Genomic DNA, 25,732 nt, shown 5'->3' on the forward strand with positions numbered 1-25,732 from the left:
TTCTTTCTCGAGTTTTGATTGAGTTGAACAGGCAAACTTCTGGGACCATACAAGCTGTCTTGTTAACAAAGAGTTCTTTCAGCCACGCCCACAAAACATTGCTGTCAGGGCAGCCACAGTTACAATGAAAGAATTTCATTAAAGGGATAAACAGGATCCAATAATGCTTTCTATGGTAAAATTAGACTCATATGATTTTTTGTGTACAGTGCTTTGTTTTGAAGATATTACTGTCTGAATTTTATGACGGCTCGTTGAGTAATAACTCGAAATAATATTTTCAACGCCTCGAATGTTCAAGCTTCAGGTATGCTAAAAATCATTTAGAACTAGCTAACAAAAGAGAGTTAATCTTTGTTTTCTTGTATACTTGTAGATTTGAAGTGAAAGCTAATATTGTATGATGTGCTTTACTTCTTGTATGCTCTTATGGCTGCAAGTTCAAACCGAAAGCTGGAAACCAAAGAGCTTTTATTATATTTTTAGCCTAACAACCTTTTACCGGAAAACACGGTTAATTATGTGCTACGACTAGCACTATAGCTACTGTAGCCTGGCCCAGGCGTTTGATTAGTTAGAAAGCCGCGCTAAAAACAGCAAAAAAAAAAGACGAAAGACGGAGAGACGCGCTGTTCTTCGCTCTAATTCCGATTTTCGCGCTGCTGTCCAACTAATCGAACGCCTGGAGCAGGGTATTATTCAGCTTAAATCTGGACAAATTATTGAACCTTCTGTCTAATAATAATAATAATAATAATAATAATAATAATAATAATAATAATAATAATAATAAGATAATCAACTTTATTTATAGAGCCAGTCACATAACAGTAAAAAACTGAAAAACCAGTGGCCCTCTAATATAAAATACAATTCTAGTCTAGAAACTTTTTATTGTTGTTTCATCAAAGCAAAAAGTAACTCGCGGTAAAGTAACATTTTCGTTGTAACTTTGCTGTGTAGCACAATGAGGGCTTTGATGATTGGCTAAACCACAAAAGGCTTAAAAAGTACAGAATCAGTACAGGGCGACGTGTTGGTATATAGTAGTTCCTATATATATTTTTTTTTTCAAGGTGTTTGAAAAAAGTTCAGTTTCACATCAAGCCAACTTTTAATTCTACCCTTTCTTCCCTTCCTTCAGTAATTTCATTTTCGAGTTGTCTCTTAGCTTAGTTTTAAAATGAAGTCTGAAAACAAGATGTACTCTTTTGCGTTCATTTTCACTGCCAAATCAAAATCATTTTCATGTATGAATTGTTTTGCACCCAGCCTCGTTATGAAAAGGAGACTAAAGGGCGGGGTGAAGGGAATAAGGGGAGGGAATAATTCCCTTGCGATAGTGTGTTCCGGCGACAATTTGACAGTTGCTGAGCCTGTCAATTTTCCCGCGCCTTTCCCCATGCGACAAGGTACATATTGACTGAGTTAGTCAGCCCAGACGTGCTGTCTCGAACAAGTCAGGTAAATAAGTAGTGTTATTACCCTTGTTTTGTCAGTTGAACGTGTTTGGAAACTGTCAAAAATGCATCGGTAAATACGCGAAAACGTGTTGAATAACACACATTAAATAACAGGCCGAAACTGAAATAACTGTTATTTCTATACCGGCCTAAGCGGGCCGGAAAAAAGCCGTATGGACCTGTTTACGTCAGCGCGTTTGACTACGTATTTTCCAGTAGCCGAAGGGCACGTCCATTGGCAAGTGATAATAAGCCTTATTTTATTTTTGTCAATCTTTACTTCAATCTCGCATAGAGCGGACGGTGTGGTGAGTACCTTACTTTGTTGTGCATGTTAGATAATTAGGCAACGAACATTACTTCGTTTATAGTAAGACCAAAGTGATTTATGTGTGGTGTTTGCGTCCTGTTTTGATCGTGGATATCTTTTAGGAAAACGTCTGAATGTTTTACTAGGCTGCTACCTGACCGAAAACACCCACACCAACAACTTCCAATGTAAGCTAATCTTCAAAAGGGTGCCAGGGTTTTTGATGTTTAAATTGAAGATCTTGAATTCATTTTCAAGTCTAAGGTCCGATTAGAAACTTAAACAGATCGAAAGTACTTTTTACGGAAGTGTTTGGAACGTCGAATATCACTCACAGCGAAGCCGGACAAATATTTGTGTGACGTTTCATGTGAATCTGTCAAACTCTTTATATGGTGTTTAACTTGTTAAGGTGAGGAATACTAGCAAAATGAAACCTAGGATTTCGCTTTTTACGTTTTTGTAAATACAGTAAAAACCCGCGTGTAAGAACCTGCTTTTTTAGAGTTTGGCAAAACAGGTTCTTATATTTTGGGGTACTTACTGGCATTTTTTAGCTTCCCTGTGCAATTCTTGATCTCTAAAGACATCCTTTTTGATAAAATACAGTTATTGTATTATAAATAAAATAGTTTAACCCCACATATAAGAACCTTTTGGGGTATTGAGGAAGCAAATTTCTGCCAGGAGGTTCTTAATTTCTAGGTTCTTACACGCGGGTTTTTACTGTATTGCGCAGTTCATCGACAGCATGATGCCAGCTTCCAATGAAACAGAACTGGCAATACCGACGGTATTGCTTTGAATACTAAGTTTCGGTGTTTGTGGGAAAGATGACTTAGAGCCATAAACCTTGCTTATAACCATTAGTCTGTTTGTCTTTAAAATACCGCAGGTTTGTTTATCTTTGTTTTATGAAACAAGAAACAAGCTTTATCACGTTAGTCTCAGTTTTATTTTATTTTTTTACTTTCAAGCTAAGTTTTGCGCATGTAAACTTTAACTGCGCGGTTTTGCGCGAAGTCCAAGTATCGGATAAACAAAGTCGTTAGCACGCAAGTATTGAAAAATAGAAAACGACGGACGGCGGAATATTACAATGTTCATGATAAACGGAAACCGAAAAGCAAGCGCTTGGTTAAATCGCCTCAAGCCGATAACGCAACTTTATTGAGACTTTGCGGCAGCTGCGCAGCTGTGCGTGTTTTATGTACATGTGTTGCAAATAACTCAATTTAAAAGACGTGTCATAATTTTAATATCACAAAGCAAATAGGTAACAGAAACTGAAATGTATGGGATGTAATTTTGATCATGTCACAATGATTTGAGAACAAGGCTCTTTACAATTTATTCACTTCAGTTAAATTGAATGAACGCATCTTGAATCATGGCTTTGTTATAAAATAGAATGAAAGATCAAGATAATTTTCTTTGGTTGACAATTTTCTGTACTCCTAACAGCATCTTTTTTTCCAATGTATTTATATTAAAAAAAGAAAGGTGTTAATATGATTAGCACACATTATTGGTTCATTAACCATTCCCTAAAAAAGGTTTTGCTGGACATCTTTCTTCGTCAGTATATGAATAACTACATTTTGCAGGTAAAATAAGTAAATTTAATCCTGAAAAATCGCCTTTTGACGCAGTCAGAGTTTAATTCTTTCTTCCCGGAACTTTCTTTATTTTAAAAGGCACTATCAACAATGTTTAGTGTGATTTTATAAGGTGATGTTACACGAGACAATTTTAAGGCAAAATTTTTGCGTTTTAACATGACGCGCGGGGCGATTTTTCGACGCGACATTTTGTTCCGGCAACATGTTGAAGGTTTTCTAATTGCTCCAAAGAACCTGCAAAATTGCTGTGCAAATTTTTTAAGCTGCGTTAAAACTAGACTTGTGTTTCATTTAATACTTAGATCTCACAGTAGGTAATAGAAAACCGTAAAACAATACATGGTTACTTTGCAGAAAAGCTTTCGACAGACTGGTTCAAAGTAATGTTAGTTTGGGTTTCTACATTTTATAAGCTTTGCAGTGATATATTGCTTTCCATGATTTCTTTTAAAGTGGCGCGCGTAAGGAGATTTTCCCGGAAGGCACATTACCGTAGAATTCCGGTTATAAGCCCTGGGCTTATACAACTTCGTAAGGGTTTTTGGGTGGGCTTATAAGCGGAGGGGCTTATATTCGGGAGGGCTTATAAGCAGAAGGAAAAAAACGTTTTGAAACGAGCCTCGGGAGTGTTGATCGAAATACGTTTTTAAGTTAAAAACGCACAAAAAAGCAACATTTAGCCCTGTTCAGTGCTGTCATCCGGTAGAGGTGGGCTTATATCCGGGGGGGGGGGGGGCTTATAACCGGATGTATTTTTTTGTTTCCAGGTTGATGGGCCTATAACCGGGGGGGTCTTATAAGCGGGGGGATTATAACCGGATGTATTTTTTTGTTTCCAGGTTGATGGGCCTATAACCGGGGGGTCTTATAAGCGGGGGGGCTTATAACCGGAATTTTACGGTATTTTGTTAACAGTAACCTAAAAAGAAGTAAGGATGACTAACGATGGCGAGAATAAAATGATTATAATATGGAGAAAAATGAAAATGGGAAGCTAAGCTCTGAATCATTTGGCATTTTACGAAATGGTCCATGTTGTACTACAAATGTTCTTAAAGAAATAACTTTCTAGGATTTATAAAACTTGGTCAAACATTTAATGTGGTGTTTTGAGCAAATTCCCGAACAAAAATCTGCAGGCTTGACGCACCTCTGCTACTAAGCATGTTGACAATAATTTTAAGCCAATTCCAAACCAGTATTGCATTCTTATTAAAAAAGTCACCTAATTAGCACATTCTTACTTTGCTTTTGTTCTTATTTTTATCTTACCTTTGTTGTATTCATTTTGCATTCCATTTTTATCCGTCGAAGGCTGTAGAGCGGCAGCGGAAAGCTTATATTCTTTTTAATATTTTAAGCCAGTGAACGTTTTAACTGTGTAACTCATCCTGGCTGCGCTTCACTCTTTAATAGAATAAATCATATAAATACATGCAAAAGAAAACATGTCGACTCTTCAAACATGGGTGATCGGTGTCATGTTCTTTTTTTTACATCTTAAAATTTTGCTTGTGGACGTTGTAGAGCCACGTTTGTATTGATCTTAAAATACATACTTAAAATCAACTAGAAGGTTGTATTGGTAATTCATTTTTTTCGCCTTTAATATTAGTATGCAACCAAGACATAAACATGCAAGTTTCACTTATTTTTTCCAAATTCAATGGTTTTGGGGCAAAGTGAGTTTTATAGAATAGTGTTCGATAAAATATACAGGTATATTATTGGTTTACAATATGGTGATTGCTAGCTGGTTCAGTTCAAACAAGTGTGCTGATCAAAACTGGCAATCAAAAAATTATCTGTAAAACAGTATTTGGTTTTTTGGCGAAGCCGCATTGTTCATTCGATTAATTTCGGGAGATCTAACACAGTCAATGAAACAACTCGCGGCAGGAAAAAGAGATATTTTAAGTTGAATAACAAATTGTGAACCCTACACGATTGATAAGTTATTACCCAACCAAGCCGGCAATTAATATGACTTAAGTCAACATATATGTGTTTATTAACCGCGAAAAAAAAAATCACTTAATGCCCTGAATCCTAAACAGAAGCAATAAAAAACTTTTTGAATTTTGCATGTCTCTCAACCCGGTAAGACTGTGGTAAGTATCTGTCGTGAATTTTTATTAATTTTCTTCTTGCTCAATTTTTTTTTCCTCGCGCCTCTGTGCCAGGCCATCTGTCGCAGAACCTCTGTAGAAAAAGTGCAGATTTTTAAGTTTCGTGCTTTTAAGCCCTCTCCTCTACTTGTTTGATTAGGTGGGAATCGCCAGCTGTAACTATATTTCACATACGCGGCAATTTTTTGTAGCAATTTTAAAAGTAAACAAAGTGTAACCCCGATATGATGCTGCTTACTGAAAATGTTTTCGCGATATTCGATGTCTTATGAAAATACAGTTTCGAACGTAAGGATGAATTCTCGTTGTATATATCGTTGTTTTTGCCTTCACAAAATGAGAAAGAACGGCAGGAACAAGGCCTGTAGAAACGAATTTACATTTAAAAGTATCTTGCTATCGTTTCAATCGTTGTCTTTAAGGTCAGTACTGTTTAGAAAAGATGGAAATTCGTGCACCATGATTTGGCGTTCTACACAAACTCATTTTATGTAAATTTCGTCATTTCAAGTTAGTTGCTGCTCGCAGCAGAAAGTAAAAAAATAACAAGCTGTTTAACGCACGTGCAGAGCCAAATTCACCTTAAAGCCCGGGCCAAACGAGGGTGAGAGTCGACGAGAGTTCAAACTCTGCCCCTCATTTGGCCTGAAACTCTCACGCACTCTCATCGACTCTCATGCGCTCTCATATACTCTTATCGACTTTGAACATGCTCAGATTTTTCATGAGAGTCGATGAGAGTTTTCTCTCGTTTGGCCCGAGTTAAAAATAGTCGAGGAGAGTTGACGAAAACTCTCATGAGAGTCAACTCTCATCAACGTACTCTTATCTTCGTTTGACCCGGGCTTAAAGCTTATGAGTAATATTCTAAAATCATGTACACATTATTGTAAATGGTAATTCTATTCAGGCTATATCAGGGTGTGCTATGGTTATATGCGACAAAGTACAATAAATAAAAATTTGTAGAATCTAAATTTGTCGCCGGTTGCAGAGTCTGTATTAGCTTTATCAGAAGGCCTGTTATATTGGATAGTCTGAGTAGCACAGACACCCTTAAACATTTTTCCTCCAATTGAAAACAAGAACCAACGTCAAAATGCGTTTATAGAAAAACGATATTGTTGTTAGATTTGTCAACCTTCGACAGGGGTAAATACGTCGTTGAAAACTGAAAAACATCCTGAAAATTTAGATAAGGGGCGGTTCTGGGGCATAATTGATTTACTACGGTCTTTAACTATATTGGAATGAAACCGCCGAACTTAGATGTCGAGGTCAACTGAAATTCTGAAATCATTGCCGATTTTCCTAAGCTAGTACTTTAGTCGTACGATGTTTATTTCGAAATAATGGTATTATGATAGCAATATGCATGTCATTTTACGTCGTGAATAACTTAACATTAGATCTAGCAAAATAGTTAAGTAGCATATAAAGTTTCGATGCACTTGTCTGTAAGATCTTACCGCTGTGCTTGACGCAGTGTTTATGCTAGCAGTTTAAGTGTACTGAAAAGTGAAGAAGATATTGTACACTACGGAGTACATTAATTCATATCCCTCATGCAATGTGCTCAGTAAATCTCTCGGTGATTGTTTTCCAATAAACATTTACGTATTTTTTTTGACGCCGTCAGGAGACTATGAAAGTACTTGTAAAATTTTGCGCCACATTTGCAATTTTTTTAAACATGACGCTGAAAACCGAAACATTTTTATGACTCGTAAAGGAAATTAAATGAATTTACAAGGTTTAAAATCGAAACACTACTTGATTTTGGTTTCTTTAGTGCATTGACTTTTCTTGAAAGTGCATTTGAGAGTTTAAAATACGCCATTAAAAATATTTCTGCGTTTTACACTTTTCTACTTCTACTAGTTGAGTTAAGTACTTTGATGTCTTTTTCGAGCTAGAAATAGTTCAAAATTAGATCAAGCTTGTTAACTGAAGCTACATGTTCATATTATAGGGCAAAAGTCTAACTTACATTTCGTGAACAATGCTTCCAAACAAGTACGTGAGAGCGTTTTCAAAGGAGCACGTGCGCTCACGAGCAGTGCCTCATGCGCCATACTGTGATTCAGTTATCGTTTCCGAAAATACATTTCCCCTGCCCGATAAGCTTTTATCTGCACATGTCGATATTCACATCAGCACGATCGTGCTCTAATAACCTCACACAAAACATGCTAGAAAGCACTTTCTAATATGACTCTTTTACTGAGTTCACAACATTGTCGACATTTTGTTGAACTTGAAGTTGTCTTAGCTTAAGTAACTCCCTCAGTTGTTAAAACGTATCATCCTGCAGTGCGTTTCCGGTGCTTTATTTTGGGAAAAGTTAACAAGGAAAACATATTGCCTTTTCATTTTACTTATCTCTTCCGGGCTGGCATCAACACGGCGCGATTGTGTTGCTAAAAGCTTATGAGTTTTATTAATTAGCTAATTACGAACCTTTCATCGTGTTAAACGAATTCACGTTTATAAACAGCCAGCCTCGATAAACAAGCAGAATTCCCTGTTGTAAGCCTTTTAACGAACATGGTTTTGGTTCGATTTCAATCGAAATTACTCGGACGTATTGAACATGTGCTACTCTTTAAAGAGGTTCATACAATTCTTTTCTTAGAAAGTTTATGACGAAGCAATTTCTTGTGTTCCATTAAAGTTAGTATGGGGTTAAAACTCAATACAGAAAACTAAAGTGATTATACCTCATAGTTCGTGTTTACGGCGATTTTTTCAGCAGTAGGGGTTTTTCAGCTTAACATTACAATTGCCTTACTTAATAGATTTATTTAGCAGGAAAAAAGTAATTACAAAAATCAGCAAATTATGGCAACTTGTGGTCAGTTGAGTGTTTATATTGCCTTTTCATATGCCTTTTCTTATGGTAAAAACTTTATAGTTATATTGAAAACCATAATAATTAATAGTTCGTGTTTACGACTTTTTTCATCAGTAGATTACTTTACTCCACAGGTTTATTTAACAGGAAAAAGTAATTAGGAAAAAACAGCAAATTATGGCAACTTTTGGTTCTTTGAGAAATTGAGCTTTGAAAACACATTGCTTTTTCAATTCAGTTGTTTATCTTTTCCGGGGTCATAGCATTGCGCCGGCGCGAGCTTTTATTCCAAGTAAATGAGTTTTCTTAATTTGCTTATTACTTCATTCTACTTTTTTACTAGAATTTTCCTTAACTAGAAGAAAAAAACTCATTAAGCGAGTAAATAACCAGGAAAAATAACGTAATAAGTTACCTAAGCTATATAAAATATATCTTTATCCTTCTGTTTGTTCACAGAGGAAGCAGTAGGGGTTTTGCTCGTTGTTATCAGCTTAAAGATGTAAACAAGCCGACACCAGAACTCTTTTCACAAGTAAACTGTTTACAATTCAATTCCTTAGTGGCGCGGAACTAAAGCTCAAGTAGTCTTCATGTTTTTGGATCTGTTTGTTTGCCCCGCTGTCAACTGAAATTACACTTTCATCAAGCTACAATATAATATATTTATCGCGGCGTACACTCAAAAGTCAAAGAAACCGCAGCAAGGTAAGTTTTTCAAAGCATCACAAAATTAGAATCCTTAAAAATAAGCTACGAACTTCTCAACTCTCGTTCTTAGATATTTCTTTAAGTCGTGCAGTCGAAACATAATTTGTCCAAGCATCTGTCATTGTTTAAAGCGCCTCTCGTGAGTTTGAAAAGTATTCGGAAACTCGTGACAGCTTAAACTCTTGAAATATTCGTTCTAATAATTATCCACCCTAACCGTAATAGTTGCGGTTAGAAGCGTGTTTTCGTCTCAGTTGATTGGACAGAATAATCACGTGGTGGGATAGTATTCTTTTGGGAGGCCACTATCAAGGTACTTTCCCGTCCGTGACCTAAGAAAAGGCTTGTCCTTATATTGTTCCTTGCGGCTAATCGGAATGAACTGAATCGTGCACTTATAGCAATTTATCAGTTGACAAATATTTGTCTCTCTGCCTACTGGCTTAATTTTGCGGTTATATTTCTAAAGAACAAAATAATCAAAAACACTAGTGTATTACAACTGCTCGTATGCGAAGGAACTCAGGAATTGACTTACATCAACGTGAGAATTCTATAACCAATCCCAAGGTTAGTGAAATTATATAAGCCAAATATTTAGTAGTTTTGGTTGATTAAACGGTTTCCCATTAGCAGATGGGAGACAGCGATATGTAAATAAGACTGGAAGACGACTAAAAAACTTCACAGAGATAACATCTATTGATGCTTAGGGGTAAGCCAGTAGTGTTCTTGGGAAATTAAGACTTGCCCGCCTTTTCTCTAGATCGATAGAAGTTTACGGTTGATTGTAAATGAAAAGTGGTTTTTAGCGGAAACTGCGTTTTAAAAAAACATTGTAAAATACAAGTAATTAGTATCAACTCCACTTATCACGGTAGAAATATCGTACAAAGCAGTTACGGTAATAGGCCTTCGTTCTGCTGCCTTTATAAAGGCAAAACATTACGAAAGTAATGAGTAATCTTTCTTTTAGATAAAACAAAACGTCGAGTATCAAATCTTTTACCAGAAGATTAATTCTGCGGTAGTCACTTTTCATCGTTACTAATAATTAGCATTTCGACTCGCCCTAATGGCTCGGAAAAAATACACAACTTGTAAATAAATACATTTATTCACTTCACTAGATACAGATAGGAGTTTAACTCTGTGTTAAAACAAAGTGCAACACCAAAGGAACATTTCATGTATTTTGAATGTGGTTGAATAAATTTAGTTGAAATTTTAAGTAAATGATGGGAAATAATGCTAAAAAATGCGCTCATCAAATAATGAGAATTTTGAAATTTAAACGGAATGTTTGTAATTACAGTTTGCTAATTTTTAAGATAACTTAACTATAAAGGTTTAGTCAAAACTAACCTTTATCGATAAGAACACGGCTTAGCTTTTCCATGTTTTTAAACATGGAAAACACACAGACTGAAACTTCCCTCATTTCAAGCAACACTTAGTAAGTAAGTAATTTATAAAGTAAATGGTTTGAACCCAGGAGTATCAGTAGTTCGTATAGTGTGATCGTCCGGGTGAGAGTAGTTCTGAGAAGAACTGTTGTTGGTGACTGACGTTTCGACAACCTGAGCGGAAGTCATCTTCAGAGTCAAGTGAAAAGTTGTTGTCAGTCGATGATGTTATAAGTCTGGTCCGTTGAAGCTGATTGGTCAGTTAAGCCGTGATGTTATTGGCTGTAAGACTCGTGTAAAGTTTGTCATCAGTAATTGGTCAGTTTCGATCCGTCTATTGTTAGTCAAATTAAGTCGTTCTGTTGGCGGTTCGTTTGTCGCTTCTCTTTTCGTCGTGAATAAGTCGTTTGTAAGGTGCCGGTAGTTGTTGACATCTGTTGATAGGCTTCTGTTCTAAGTTTTTCACAAACTTAGAACAGAAGCCTATCAACAGATGTCAACAACTACCGGCACCTTACAAACGACTTATTCACGACGAAAAGAGAAGCGACAAACGAACCGCCAACAGAACGACTTAATTTGACTAACAATAGACGGAACAGAACGACTTAATTAGACTAACAATAGACGGATCGAAACTGACCAATTACTGATGACAAACTTTACACGAGTCTTACAGCCAATAACATCACGGCTTAACTGACCAATCAGCTTCAACGGACCAGACTTATAACATCATCGACTGACAACAACTTTTCACTTGACTCTGAAGATGACTTCCGCTCAGGTTGTCGAAACGTCAGTCACCAACAACAGTTCTTCTCAGAACTACTCTCACCCGGACGATCACACTATACGAACTAAGTAATTTATAATAGGTAATAAGGGGCCAATTAATTTTTTTACAGTGTTCATCCCAACATACTTGTATTTGTGGGCAGGTTGAAGATTTCTACTTAGTGTGTTTTCAGTTAGGGCAACAAGTATTTGCAATGGTGAGCTGGAACGCGTAAAATTTAATTTCTAAGTTAGCTTTACTGATAACGAGAAGTGTTTGAATGGACTGGTTGTTTACACACGCATGTCTTAGCGCAGTTTGTCCATGGTTTTCTTTTTCATCACTGTGCCGGAAAACTGAAGTTTCTAGTTTCAAGAGTCCTGCTTCCATTCTTTTTCCTTTGGCCCAACGATGGTGTCTTCTTAAGTCTTGCGTGGCTTGCGTGGAACCTTGATATGACGAAGGGCCAAAGGACTGGCAAAATATTTTCGCTTTAACGAGGTTTTGTTTGATCGGGGTACTTTTCCACATATTTCACTATCACTGGGACGAAGAATATCGTTTGTTATACCGAAAACTTCGACATATAGAATCCTGGTTAAATCAACGTTCCAGTTATTGCTCTTTAATCCACCTCTTCAGCACATTTCAGCAAAATAATAATCAGGCATATGCGTCAATTTTGAGTGATTGTCATTTCAGCTGATTAATGGGCCCTTGTCCGAGTATAGAGTTTTAATCATTTTAGTACTTCTCCCAAAGAAGGCTTTCTCCTTCTGAAGAGTTAATCATCGAAACTTAATTTTTTTGGCTACTGCCTAGCCCGCTTTCATTGGACAAACATATGTCTTCCAAGTGCGCCCACAAGAGCAAATCAAAAGCAGAATAGTTTCCCAATAATACAAAGACTATCTCGTCGTCGCATTATTTTTGCTTTCTAATGCAAATGCCTTCTATCCAGCAATACCATTTGATAAGACGAAGTTATATTTTTTGTACTAGATCGTCAGGCTATATTTGCAAAAAAAAAATTCGTTTCGTGCACGGGCAGTAGATGTTTCCAGGCAACAAGACAATAACAGCGTTCAGAATGACGTCATTTTTGGTCTATATAGAATACGTGCGAGAGAAATGCAAGCGAAGAAATTTAATATCCAGGTTATTTGAAGGCATTACTTTTTGTCACAAAAGACAGGAAACCGGTTTTCTGGGAGTTAAAAGCAACTAAATAAATTGATCCAGTTAATTAAGAGTGAGTAAGTTTGAAAGTAGATTTTCAAAAACTTTGTTATGGGGACATAATCGTGTAATTAAAATCTGGTCGATGACAAGAAAACTAATGTATTTCATTCATTAGAATTGTCTTGAATACTTTTTGAGTTATAATTTGGCATGCTGCTATTGCCGAAGTGAACAGCAGATACTAGTAAAATGAACTCGAAATATAGTTTTCACGAACATTTCTTCTAGTGGTGTATTTGCAGTTTTTTAAAATGTCTTTCAATTCGCCACGTTAGAGTCGTGGTTTTATTTGGGTAGATATAACTTTTAATTTGATGGGTCGGTCAGTTCAGACAGTAAGCCAAAAGAAAAGTTGATTGCTTGTTTTGAGTTCAGTATGTTTTCTGTTGCCTACCGACGCGATACATAAACAATTAATTGTGCTAAATGTTCCTAAATGAGGCAACCGAAAAGTTATATTTTAAACGAAAACTGGGCAGCTGCTTTCTTAATGCACTCCCTTGATAAATTTCGAAACAATATAGCTCGTTGAGACATAATGATGACTTATGCCTAAGATTCAACATTGAAAGAGTGCTAGTTAGCAGTGTTGAATCAAAGCGATAATTACAAATTATCTTCGAGAATCGTAGGGGTAAATATCTAAAACCTCTGCACGGAAACACCACCAGGAGAAAAATACGGCCTTACTCCAGTTTTCGACGTTACAGTAAAGTTGTACGCCAATACATGTAAAAAGTAAGGTAAACTGTTCTTCACTGTGGTGCGAACAAGGTGCGTAAAACGCATGCGTGCTAACCTTGGCCATGGGCTGTTTGATTGGTATATTTGTGAAAACCAAAATCTAAAAAATATCATTTATAGAAAACATTCTGATTTGAAAACGATGATACAGCAGGTTTTTGATCTATAACAAAACCGCTGAAGTTTACGTTAGCTTCATCTACAAATGAATCCTGGTAACACGACCTTTGAACGGGAATTGAAAAAGGTTCGCGTTATCGAGGGCAAAAATAGTAAGAAAATGACCTAAAGGAGAATCGAAGGAGGTTCAAGTTAGCGGGAGGTTCGAGTTATTGAGATTCGACTGTATTTCAGTAATTCTTTTCAGAATTTATATTCCATAGCAGGGCCGTATACCAGACTTTTGCCTCAGACAAGGCAAGATCTTGCTAGTGGATTCTGGGGGCATGCCCTCCAGAAAAGTTTGAAATCTAGAAGCTATGAATCTCTTTTAGAGACACTTTTCAGGAGGTATGTTTTAAAAAAACATCAATCTTTTTCAACTGCATGGGGATTATTTTGCCAACAAAAACATATTTTGATTTTAATTTTGGGTAAAAATTTAGACGAGGCAAGTACCTTGTCTTGCCTCTTGCTAGTTACGGCCCTGCATAGATTTTACTAGCTATAAAAATTTTGGTTCTTGTTTTTTAAAACAACAACAACGATTAAAGTGATGCATGAAACGGGGAAATGAGTCAGTAAATACAAAGTTTTTTCATCCTCGGAAGATGCTTAAGAGCTTTTCATTTGATCACTGAAAATAAACTTGTTTTGTAGTTAAGCCATTTTCCGGTTTTTCAAAAGTTACATTGGATTCAGTTACCTCAAAATAAAACGGTAAAAAATGGCTCTTCAATCTAAATTTAAATTAAGGAAAAAAATTAAAGGATGCATGAAAGATAAAACTCTGCAATACAGGCACCTGCAGAGTCATGCCCAAACAACGCCACATATGCCTTCTATAAATTGATTCGTTTGTCACCGTTAATTTGTTTTTACGGCTAACTGAACAGGATAAAATTGCTTTGACTAGCACGAAACACAACACAATATATTGCAGAGTCTAGAATAGACTGAACGTTTCACGCAAAAGCTATCGGAAAAGAATATTTAGAAAATAAGACTTTTGTAGTCTGCCATATTGGAAACAGAAAAGCACATGGCGACCGATCAATATAATAATAATAATAATAATATCGAAAATAGTACGATAAAAAAGTTCAAGAAACATTGCAACATTTGTTGAATGTTGGTACTGTTCACTTAAAAGATATTTTAGTCTTGTCGGCTTGCAGAATGAAAATACTTTTATTCCGTGTCTTTAAAGATACCGTTGACTTCAATTTAGTTTAACATTTTATATATTCAAAGGGTCTAAGTGCCCTGTTTAAAGATACAATGAGTCGATTTGCAGACGGATATCAAGAAAAAGGTTGAAAAACTTTCTTTGTAGAAAGAACAGGTTAGATTTTGGTTAACAAATTGAAAATATATAATATGCCGTCACAAGACGTGAGTGTCATTTAAGGAGAACGAGTCTAAGGTGAGTGTTTGCTACATTTCTCAAGTGTTGTCAAATAACCAGAGGTTTTATACAGTATATATGAATACATAGCTTTGTCTTCTTAATTTATATGTTCATGATATAAATTTATACGTGAGAAAAACAATAAAAAATTCATGTTTTTTTTACTCTGATTAACGTGGTTTTAGCAAAACAGAATGCGCGCAGAATCCGAACTTTATTTATTTATAAAATAATTTACGAAAAAGATGAAGACACTGTTTTGGCTACGAGATTAAACATGCCAATGTGTTTTGTTCCATCGGTTCCAGATCAAAGAATAAGTCAAGGCTATGTCCGCAATCGCGTTGTTTGGATCATAATTTGTTAATTGTCAACGAAATAGACAAGTCAATTTCAAATAAAATTTTCGTGACGTCATTGAGATTTATCAAGAGGTGGCAGAAATTAACGCAGCAAACATTTTCAACGAATTATTCTTTAGTGGTTTATAAAGCCGCAAATTTTAATTTAAGCATAGTACCTCTTCATATTATTGACACATACTTTAATTTAACTTGAGTTTGCATGATATTGTACATGCATTGAATATTAATCACATAAGCGGTACTTATAGCTGCTTACTACAAAATGAAAAACAAGAGTTTTAATAGACCAGCTGGACTTCGGGCTGGAGAAGTAGAAATTGATAAAATGAGCATGTCACTGTTTATATTTCAGGCTGAAAAAAAAAAAAACGTTCGAAATATAGACTCTCAACAGACCTCCAAGTGAGCTTACATGGCACTATTACCTTTTATGCGGTAGTCCAAATTTCCCATACCTGCAAAATGATTGCCATACAAAAATTCAAAAAAAAAATATGCTGTCTGGATTCTCCCACCATTTTTATTTGTTCCTTTCAGCCGCGATTTTCTTGCAATCTACAATTTGTCTTTCTTGTTAATATGCCTCAAGTACTGGCGCAGAAATATTGGTCGGTGTTGTTGTTTTTCCCTTAAAGTCTTCATTTTAAATAACAAGTACCGAAGACCTTAGGCAACAGGACTCTTGGATAAAGCGGATTTTATTAGTTTTTTCCGCTTAAGAAGTGGTATATTTTTGGGTTTTCTATTGTGCCGCATTGTGTCCGTTTTAAAAAAAAGAAGCTAGGAAAAAACAGTTTCTAGTTTTAATCAGTGTCCGCAAGTCAAGCAGCGCGTTTCAGAAATTAATTTCGACGGCAAAAATTAAAGTGAAGGTTAATTTTAGAAATCAACCCGAAAAATGGAAATTGAAAATGACGATGCTGATTATGAGTCGCAAAAAGTCTCGTGTATAATTAAAAACTCCGTAGAAAGAAATTTGTGGTGAATTCAGTGACAGCCGATTTTCTAACATTATACTTTTCGGTTCGTGAGGTGTCACAGTGTCTTGTTTGTATAAGGAAGTTGTTTTTCCACCATTACTAAGTGAAATTGAATAGCCAGTTAGTAGCAATAAAGAGTATAAATCATTTGGCTGTAGGCTAATTCCGATCTGCGGGATTTTTCTATTTTTAATAACTTAGGAAACAGCTACAATTTCCCTCACTTAGTTCAATCTCGTATTTCCTTGGCGTCTTCCGTGCGATTGTTAATCAGTTTTCATAGAGCTCCAACTGTTAAGTCGTGTATATGCCGACCTATAACAATTACGGTAAAAGAAGAACAATGTAGTTTTATGTTGGAGAAGATTCGTACAAGACATCTTTGCTGTGTGAGGTAACCTTTAACTGAACTTACTAATATATAATTAAAGGCGAAGGTTTAAGTGTTACTGAGGCATGAACTAGTACTGCAGTCAGTTTTCGTACAAGATTATACGCACGCGATTCCGTGCGGGCAACTTCGCTCGAGATCAAGAATTGGATAATTTTCATCTTCATCTTTTCATATCTTCAAGTTCAGTTATTCTCATCCAGGGGTTTTATAGCATAAATTTTGTGCAATACGTGTTTCATATTACATGACTCTTCGACAAAAAAAATATCTCTTTTACATGTAAATGTTTTTGGGAACGAGGTTTGCCGTTCGCAACTTAACTTACAATTCATCTTCATCTTTTCATATCCTCACATTGTCTTCAAATTATTCACATCCAGGGGTTTTAAAGAAAATATTATGTGCAATACGTTTTTCATATTACACGACTCTTCGGCAAAATAAAAACACTTTCACATGTAAATGTTTTAGGGAACGAGGTTTAGCATTCACAATATAAAATTCATCTTCCTCTTTTCATATCTTCAAGTTATTCTCACCCAGGGGTTTTATAGAATATATTCTGTGCAATACGAGTTTCATATTACACGACTCTTCGACAAAGAACCTTCAACACTTTTAAATGCTTTAGAGAATAAGGTTTGGTATTTGCAACGTAACTTACAATAAAACGTGATCTTTAGTGCAAGGTGATTAAAATGTGAAAAAAGCGTAATGATTTTTAACAAGATGAAGACGATGATGACGGAGGTAATAAATTTTACTTTCAGAACTCAATCCGATTTCCATTCGACATGACATTTATATTAGAACAGTATAGCTTACCGCTTTTCTTTTCAGGGTTGAGTTCAGAGGTCGTTTTGCGTTGTAAGTGCGTAGGTTTCCCATTATAAGTGGTAGTTAATTCTGATGTTTTTTTTTTTCTGACGATAACTCCACTTTTCCAGTGGAGAAAACTCGACATACATGGGAAAATGACAAAAACGCAAAATGTTTTTTTCACCGGTAACTCCACTACTTCAGTGGAAGAAAACTCGATACACTTGGGAAAATGGAAATAATACAAAATACGTTTTATTTCTTTTTTAAGCATGTGGTCACTCAGTTTTCCATTGCCCACGCCGCAAATGTTCCAAAAACGACTTACTATTCATCACGGCAATATTAAGTCCTTTTCAAAAAGGTTGCTTCCTTCTTGCTTTTTAGCAAATCTCCCGTCTAAATTTTCCCTTGTTCATGCAATTTTGTGGAGTGATTTCTATCGCGCAAAAAAGACCAGATGCATGACTAGTGGATGTTTAACGAGATGAAGCAGACACAGTAATGACCATTAAGCGTCAAAACCGAATCCGATTTCCATTCAAAAGAAACTACTTAAGAGATAACTGGTCATGTCTCCGGTAGTTGTTCTTTTCGGCTGTGAGCTTAGTAAACGGTGTGAATTAACGCGGGTATCAAGTACCAAGTGCGTGCGGTTGTTTCTGTCTCAAAGTTTCTCCGAACAGGTTAGAGCAAGACAGTTTAACAACTGATGGGGCAAAGAGAGATGTTTTACTTTCGATGCTCATAAGCTTTAGGAGCTCTTGACATATTTGGCAGCTTAAACCATTAAGAAGTCTAAAAATGAAAAAGCATTGCTAATCTCCGTTGGTTAGAATGAAATGCTCTTTCATGTGTTTCTCTAGTTTTCTAGTCAGTTGTCCGTCTATTTCTTGGTTTCTTTTCACATTTCGATTGCGATTTTGTATGCTCCACTAAATCAGCTGATTTCATAATGGTCGACAGCCATATACTGCTTTGGGCGGAAAATTAATTGCGGATTTCACGATAAAAAAACAAGGTCATAACTTAGAAAACTGTGTACACCACAAGGCTATTATTTGAGCATCGTACCAATTATTTTGTTCGTACTGTCAAAGTATTCCTTACACAAGAGATATTGCCCTTCTGTCTCAAAGATCGTAGACATCTTATAGTGCTAATTAATATTTCTTATTGTCTTCTAGGTAAACTTCGAGAAACAAAATGTACACTGGCTTTGCCATCTTCTTTTCGATACTGATATTTATCAACCTGGTGGGAAATACGCTAGTGATATTAGCAGTGGCTCTAAACAAGCCCATGAGATCTCCCATCAACTATCTCCTGATTAACTTAGCAACCGCTGACATAATTGTCGCCGTGTTCATTGGCATTCCATTCGTCGTCACTCCTACCCTCACCCACCCCGAGGGGAGAATGGGGGACGTCCTCTGCAAGTTGTTCACCGGCGGGAACGTGGGCTGGGTCGGTGCTCTGGCCTCTGTGTTCACACTAGTGGCAGTCGCAATCGAGCGGTATGGAGCTGTGTTGTATCCGCACAGCCAGAAAGGAAAACTCACAAAAACCAAGCTTATAGTCCTTATAGTGCTATGCTGGTCGCTGTCAGGTCTTTGGGCTATACCAGGCTTCAATGCTATAACTTATATCCCAGAGATAAAAGGCTGCGCTCACAGCTGGTCCAAACCTATCTTCGCCCACTTTTACACAGTTGGGTGGTCTGTGGTCGCTGGTGTCATCCCGATAGGAATCTTGGGAGCTCTCTACTCAAGAATGGTATACCACCTGTGGCTGAAGAAGGACAACGTCAGAGAGGAGACCCAGAAGGCTTTGAAACGCCACCGGAAACGCGTGACAAAGATGGTTGTGTTCGTGACCGTCATTTATGTCCTGTGTTGGGTTCCCGAGCTCTTGATCTACTTCCTGGGTTTTACAGGCACTATCACTCTCGTGGGAATTCATCACGCCATTGCCTCTGCTCTGATCGTGTTCAACTCCAGCGTCAACCCGATAGTCTACAGTCTTCAGAGCACCCAGTTTCGAAAGCACTTGGCCGATTTGATCTGCTGCAAGCGTAACAAGATATCACCCATGAATATTTCCACGACGAGCACGGCGAGAAGACATGATATGGAAATGGCAGAGGAGAGTCGAATTACCAGGCAACATACCCAGGACATTGACTTAACAGTGACAGTAACCTAGCGATAATCGTTTATTGGGGGAAAAAATTATCTCAGGGAACTGGGACACACCCTTTCTTACTGGGAGCCAGAAAACTGTTCAGTCATCCGCATCAGGAACGGCAAACAGCAGTCTTAGTTTAGGGTGGCACAGTGGGGGTGGGGGGGATGGAGGGGGTGTGACCCGAGGTGAGTTGTTTCAAGCAAAAGAAACTAGCTGTTACTTGTTTTAAAGTGGCATTATTTATTGATATGTGAACTCTGAAATTCAAATTTCAATTAACGATTGCATTTTTCGCTGCTGCCAATCATAATTATGGTGACAGCCAAAGAACCAAGAAAAACAGAAACAAACAAAATTGATCGAAATCTACCAATCACAACTGACAGACATGACTTTTTGACCTGGTTGAAGCGAACTTCTGTTTCCCGAGAGGCCAGTTCCGCTAAGGTGATTTACGGCAGCAAAAAGCGTAAATCGTTGGTTGAGGATTGAATTTAAGAGTTTGCATGTCACTGAGAACCGCATAAAGTACAGGCAAGGCAATGCCAGAATCATTCATTACTGCATTCAGTTTATATCATGAAACGCCGAAATATAAACATATTAAAATAGTATATTTATTGATGTACAAAAAATTGGCATAAGCAGTATATATTTGTCTTTCCAGAGTCATGCAAACTAAAAATCTTGTAGGCTAAACAGCTGATGCAAAAGATAATATAGGACACAAGCAATGGGGTAAAGTTGCTGATGCTTTCATTGACGACCTTCACCGACATTTCCTTTTTTGAAGAGGAAAAAACGTGAAGATGAAAACCAGTGAATATAACCGTATACAGAATGCAAATGTTATTTAATCAATGTATTTCTTTAAAACTAGTTTAAAAGTGAATACATGTAAATAAATGAATAATGAATATTTAAAGAATTGTGAATTATTGAACAGAAGATTTTGGAAATAATGCATGTTGTAAATTTTCCATTCCCTCCAAGTTGTTCATAAATGTAAATAGTGTTAAGTTCCATAAGTATTGACCCTTGTTACTTTCAGATTAAGCAGCTTTCTTTCCATTGTTACTTGCTTTTGTAGGGGCACAACTTTTGTTTGGTAGATCATTAAGGTCTAATATGTCTTGTTGGGTAACCTACAACAAACACCAAATTTTATTGCTATTTTTGGGGGAGGGGGTCACTTTGTATGGGTGGGTGGTTGCTTCTTTCAGGGGCTCATTACCTTTGGAACTTAATGGTAACTTGTTATTAAATATAGTTCTTTCGCTTAAGATGTTAAGCCAGGTATAAATGTGATATTTAGTCCTCCACTTTGCTCCCATTTATTCTTACATGTAACTACTTTAAGTTTGCTCAAGAAATAAAGGTACTGGTATATGACAAGGCTGAAAATGTTTATCTATTTCCAGACTGATACAAGGTAAAAAATAAAGCTGTCATAGTTATTTGTAGATCCAAGTGGATCACCCTATCTGAAACATTGTGGAGAAATTCTTTGAAGATCACAGGAGGTATTTTTTTTCCACCAGAGGACAAAGCATTGGACATCACAGGCCTGTGAAAACTCTGCACTCTGCTACCTATCCAGGGGAGATTACATGAAACTTATAGCTCATCTCACAACAAGCTTCAACAACGAGTGTTTCAAATTGACATCACTGTGTTAAATTTTTAACTGTTCAAGGGGTTTTCAAGTCTGTCCATTACTCAGCATCTTGCATGGTCATTCCTCCTGTTTAATCACCAATCAAATGTTACTTGCTTTTTCTTCTACTTCCTTGAACATGAACAAAGAATGACAAATTTGTGATGCAAACATCTTTTCCTCTTGTCATAAGAATAGCATTGATGGATCAGATTTAAAGTGTTCCCCTTTTATTGTTTGTTTGGAGCCTGGCTTATTCTTCCTTATTTCTCCCTTTCTGCATCTTTTGAAGATCTCCATAATTCACTGACAAACCTACCAAGAAAACAAAGTCAATGTAAGAAACAGGCCTTTTTGTCTTTGCATTGTTGTAATCATCATCTTTTAACTACAGCACAGGTCCTTGCAAGTCTCCTTCAACATTTTGTATCACTGTAGCAAGGTGGACACCCACCCTCCTCTTGGTGGGGGGACTCCCTATAGTGGGCTTTTGGAGGGGGGGGGTCATGTCACTTAACTTGAAACAGCAAAATTCAGAATCATATACAAAACATGGACCCGGGTCCATGGACCACCCCTGTGGACCCGGTCCATGGACCACCTTGTGGACCCGGTCCATGGACCACCCCTGTGGACCACCCCTAATTTTCGAAAGAAAATCAAAGTGTAGAATGGGGACAGGGTATGAATTGACGGCAGGTACTAAAACACAAAACAACGAAATGAAACAAAACCAAATTAGCGAAACCACTGAAACGACCAAAACGAAACCGCCAAAACGGTTGAAACGAGCGAAACGAAACATATTCAACTAGGACTCCGGTTAGTCTGTTTACGGTTAGCTGGTAAAGGTTTTGCTTGTTTCGGTGATTTTGTCTTGTTGTCTAGCAGAGTATTTTACTAAGCAAAAGGCAATTATGAAGGCTTTAGGTCGGGTAAAAATATTGACAATATTTGATTTAAAAAAACTGTACATTCGGCGGTTACATGCAATGTCTGAGACATGTCTAGATTTTATGCAAATTTGATCCGGTCACGTAATCAAACGTAAATATTCTTACGGCAGATTCTCTGTTTTTAAACATCGTTATTCTTTTGAAATAGATTTATAATGCTACAAAGAACTAAAACGAAATCTTCTTGTCTTTTGAGGCCGACTGTAAGGCCCCATTTACATGGAAAGAGGATGATCCTAGCACTAGGATCATCCTCCTCTCATGTAAAATAAAATGATCCTAGTGATAGGATCATCCTAGTTCTAGGATCATCCGACCGCCATATGTTTTCAGCTTTCAGTTTACATGTGAATGGTTGCATTTGGCCCTAGCGCTAGGATCATCCTACGCTAGGATCATCCCTCATCTCAGATAGGATGGTCCTAGCACTAGGATGATCCTAGCGTTAGGGCCAAATGCAACCATTCACATGTAAACTGAAAGCTGAAAACATATGGCGGTCGGATGATCCTAGAACTAGGATGATCCTATCACTAGGATCATTTTATTTTACATGAGAGGAGGATGATCCTAGTGCTAGGATCATCCTCTTTCCATGTAAATGGGGCCTAATTGTTAACAACGAAACGTACCAAAAATGAATATATTATGATTGCGTGCATGATCTATAATTTGCATAAAATACAGACATTGAATTCCCTTGGGGCCACATCGCACGTTCAAATTTTAGCGCTGTGACAGCCATGCTTTGAAAGAGCCAATCAAAAAAATTGAATTTTCTTACTTGGTCAGATCTCGCCTTCCGGCTTCGTCTACTCGCGAGATGCGGGAACAAGATTACTGTTTCAGTTGTTTCGGCGGATTCGTTTTGGTGGTTTAGCTTGTTTTGGTCGTTTCGTTTCGGTGGTTTCATTTCGTTGTTTTGGGTTTTGGTACCTGCCGTCAATTGATTTTCTTTCGAAAATTAGGGGTGGTCCACAGGGGTGGTCCATGGACCGGGTCCACAAGGTGGTCCATGGACCGGGTCCACAGGGGTGGTCCATGGACCCGGGTCCATGTTTTGTATACGTCCCTATTCTAGCCATTTTCAAGTGTCACAGTCTGATTGGTTGACTGATCTCAGTATTTTACATGGATAAGGGAAAAAAAAGTTTAAAAGTTGAGAAAAATATAATGGTAGATGCATTATCGCTTCATAGGTATGTGAAAAGGTGACCATTTTTTGTCAAAGGTATCAGTAGGTCTACATTTGTTATAGAGATAGTTGGAAAAACTCTGGTATCAGCTAAAGAAACATGATCTTATTCATCAGTCAATTCCAGCAGTGCCCATCCACCCCCCCCCCCTAGGGCAACCGTGGGGCATTTGCTTATGTTGTCAGTCCCGTGGGAAGGGTATTTGCATTTTTAGCGCGGCCCGGGGACTGGGCATTTGCACACCATGGGGCAACCCCAGGGCATTTGACACGTGGTTTGCGAAAATGCCATAATGGAGAATTTCATTGGTAAAGACATACAGTTTGAAGAAGATTGGTTAGTTCGTCACGGCTTAGACAAGCTGGTCAACGTTTTTAAAGGTATGTTTACTTTATTCACATGGTGGTGACGACTATCTCATTTATTATTTACGCATTCAGTGAAACTGAAACTCAAACTGAAGTGCACAAAAGTGCTTTATAGGTTTTCCAATTTAAATAAGGTGATCTTCAAGACTTAACTTGTGAGCTAAAAACATAATGAATCTAGTTTAAAATGTCATGATTCATCGCTCACGGCTGGCGGCACGTCAGCTGCAACCACTGTTGATCAGTTGTTCTTTAAGCGGATTTGTTAAACATGTTTAAATGGATTGTCTTTAGCATTATTACCAAATATCCAGGATTAAAAATAGTCAACTGTTCAAAACAAAATAAAAAGAAACAGAATCACATTTGAAATCTCCCCTTGCATTTATAAACTACTGTGTTGATAGACGAACAATCCGGGTGTGCGGGGCATTTACCCTTTTCCTCCGTCCTCACCCCAGGGCATTGAGCAGGCTCATGTGTCCCCACCCTGGGGAATTTACCATTTTTAAAAAATAATAATAATAAAATTGCCCGGGGGTTAGCCCGGAAGGGATGGGTACTGCTGGAATTGACTGATGCATTACTCAGTTATGACTTTATTTAAGAAAAAATGTAAATTTGCACTATGCTGTTACATACTCACCAGTTTATGGAAAGAAGGAGACCAGTACTTAATATCAGAAGTATTAGAAGATGAATGTTAAAGCCATAAGCAGTCAACAATAAAATTACTACAATAACAAGACACACGAATATGATGTTGATTGCTTTCAACAGCTGACTGTTAACACCGGGCTCAAAGATCGACTCTACAATCGCTTGAAACATGGAGCTGATCTTCTAGTGTTGAAATGTGTGTCGTTCAAACGTTCCTGGGCAACTATGAAGTAAAATCAGGGTAATTTGATCTTGATCGGCATCAATATTCTTTCTCTTTTCGACCTTTTTCGAAGACTACAACGAGGAGAATATCTTCCAGGCGAACAAATTTGGTCCCAGGCCCACTTGGGTTTGTTAGCACCCAGGCTTTTTAGGAATTGTAGAAAATACGCCCCTCCACCCTCCCTCCCACCCCCCGAAAATAAGTTCCCCCTCCCAAAAAGATAAGCCCCTCTAATTTTGGACGCAAACATCCTTTCAAAAGTAAACCCTTCAGAATAACCGCATGGGCTTATAGCCGCTGAGAAAAAATCGAGGCTACCCTCCTATCATATGGGTTGACCGCGGTCAAACGACACAAATATGCAAAAAATAAGAAAAGTACTGAAAAGATAAGGTTTTAATTTTCACAGTTCGATACATAACCAGCATCGTAAGGGTTTACTAAGTGTTTTGAAGCTTTACTAAAAAAGTTCTACGTGTTTGAAAATAGCGATATGCGGACTTGTCGGCGCCATTTTGTCAAAGCACTTTGGTTCGGATGCGAAACATGTAAAAAGTAAAAACACTCGTTTACCTGAGAAAAGGGGATTATCCTAACACTCAGCAACTATTTTTATCTATCCTTGCTCGTACTAACACTTCAATATGAACAAAAAACGTCAAAATGGAAAGAAAAGCTGCCTGAGACGTTTGACCGCGGTGAATCATATGGGAGTCCTCTTCCCCCACCCCAATCGAGAAGATATTGTTGAAATTTAATTTTTTATATTTAGAAAAAAAAAATGCATTGTATCCAGCATATACTTTTTTTTTTTAAAAAAAAAAAACTGTCCTATTACCTGAGTCCCAGAGGGAGTCTAAATGCAGGGTACTTATGGTGTTACATTGATACTAAAAACAAAACAAATTAAAATAACGAAATGTGTGCTTTTATTGCATTTGTTATTATTTTAGTAATTGCTATATGACCCCAGTCATGAATCAAAGGGCACTTAGAGCCAGCTCATTCTTCTGCCTTTTTCGGGGGGGGGGGGGGTAGGGTTTGGGAGTGGTGGTGGGTAATGAAAATGTACTGGTACAGTCCACTTAAGTCAAG

General features: G+C 37.3%; 1 protein-coding gene and 1 long non-coding RNA gene across 8 annotated transcripts; one reads left to right on the forward strand and one right to left on the reverse strand.

Annotated features, from left to right (window-relative positions):
• Positions 1-1,443: 1,443 nt before the first annotated feature.
• Positions 1,444-20,964, forward strand: LOC144632464 (allatostatin-A receptor-like). 7 transcript variants are annotated; one of them, XM_078491125.1, is made up of 3 exons: positions 3,283-3,380; positions 8,838-9,086; positions 18,575-20,964. In XM_078491125.1, the coding sequence occupies exon 3, from the start codon at positions 18,594-18,596 to the stop codon at positions 19,590-19,592; it is 999 nt and encodes a 332-aa protein (XP_078347251.1). In that variant the 5' UTR covers positions 3,283-3,380; positions 8,838-9,086; positions 18,575-18,593; the 3' UTR covers positions 19,593-20,964. The 7 variants fall into 7 exon arrangements, with proteins under 7 accessions (XP_078347254.1, XP_078347249.1, XP_078347251.1 ...); XM_078491128.1 differs by lacking the exons at positions 3,283-3,380; positions 8,838-9,086 and adding an exon at positions 1,444-1,464; XM_078491123.1 differs by lacking the exons at positions 3,283-3,380; positions 8,838-9,086 and adding an exon at positions 1,546-1,771.
• Positions 20,962-24,722, reverse strand: LOC144632510 (uncharacterized). Its single transcript, XR_013566906.1, has 2 exons — positions 24,398-24,722; positions 20,962-21,546 (listed from the first exon to the last, which is right to left on the reverse strand). It is a non-coding gene; the product is annotated as an uncharacterized LOC144632510 (long non-coding RNA).
• Between the last annotated feature and the right edge of the window lie 1,010 nt (positions 24,723-25,732).

This window comes from Oculina patagonica, chromosome 12, assembly GCF_052425735.1.
Source record: "Oculina patagonica isolate OP01 chromosome 12, crgOcupat, whole genome shotgun sequence".
Taxonomy (NCBI): Eukaryota; Metazoa; Cnidaria; class Anthozoa; order Scleractinia; family Oculinidae; genus Oculina; species Oculina patagonica.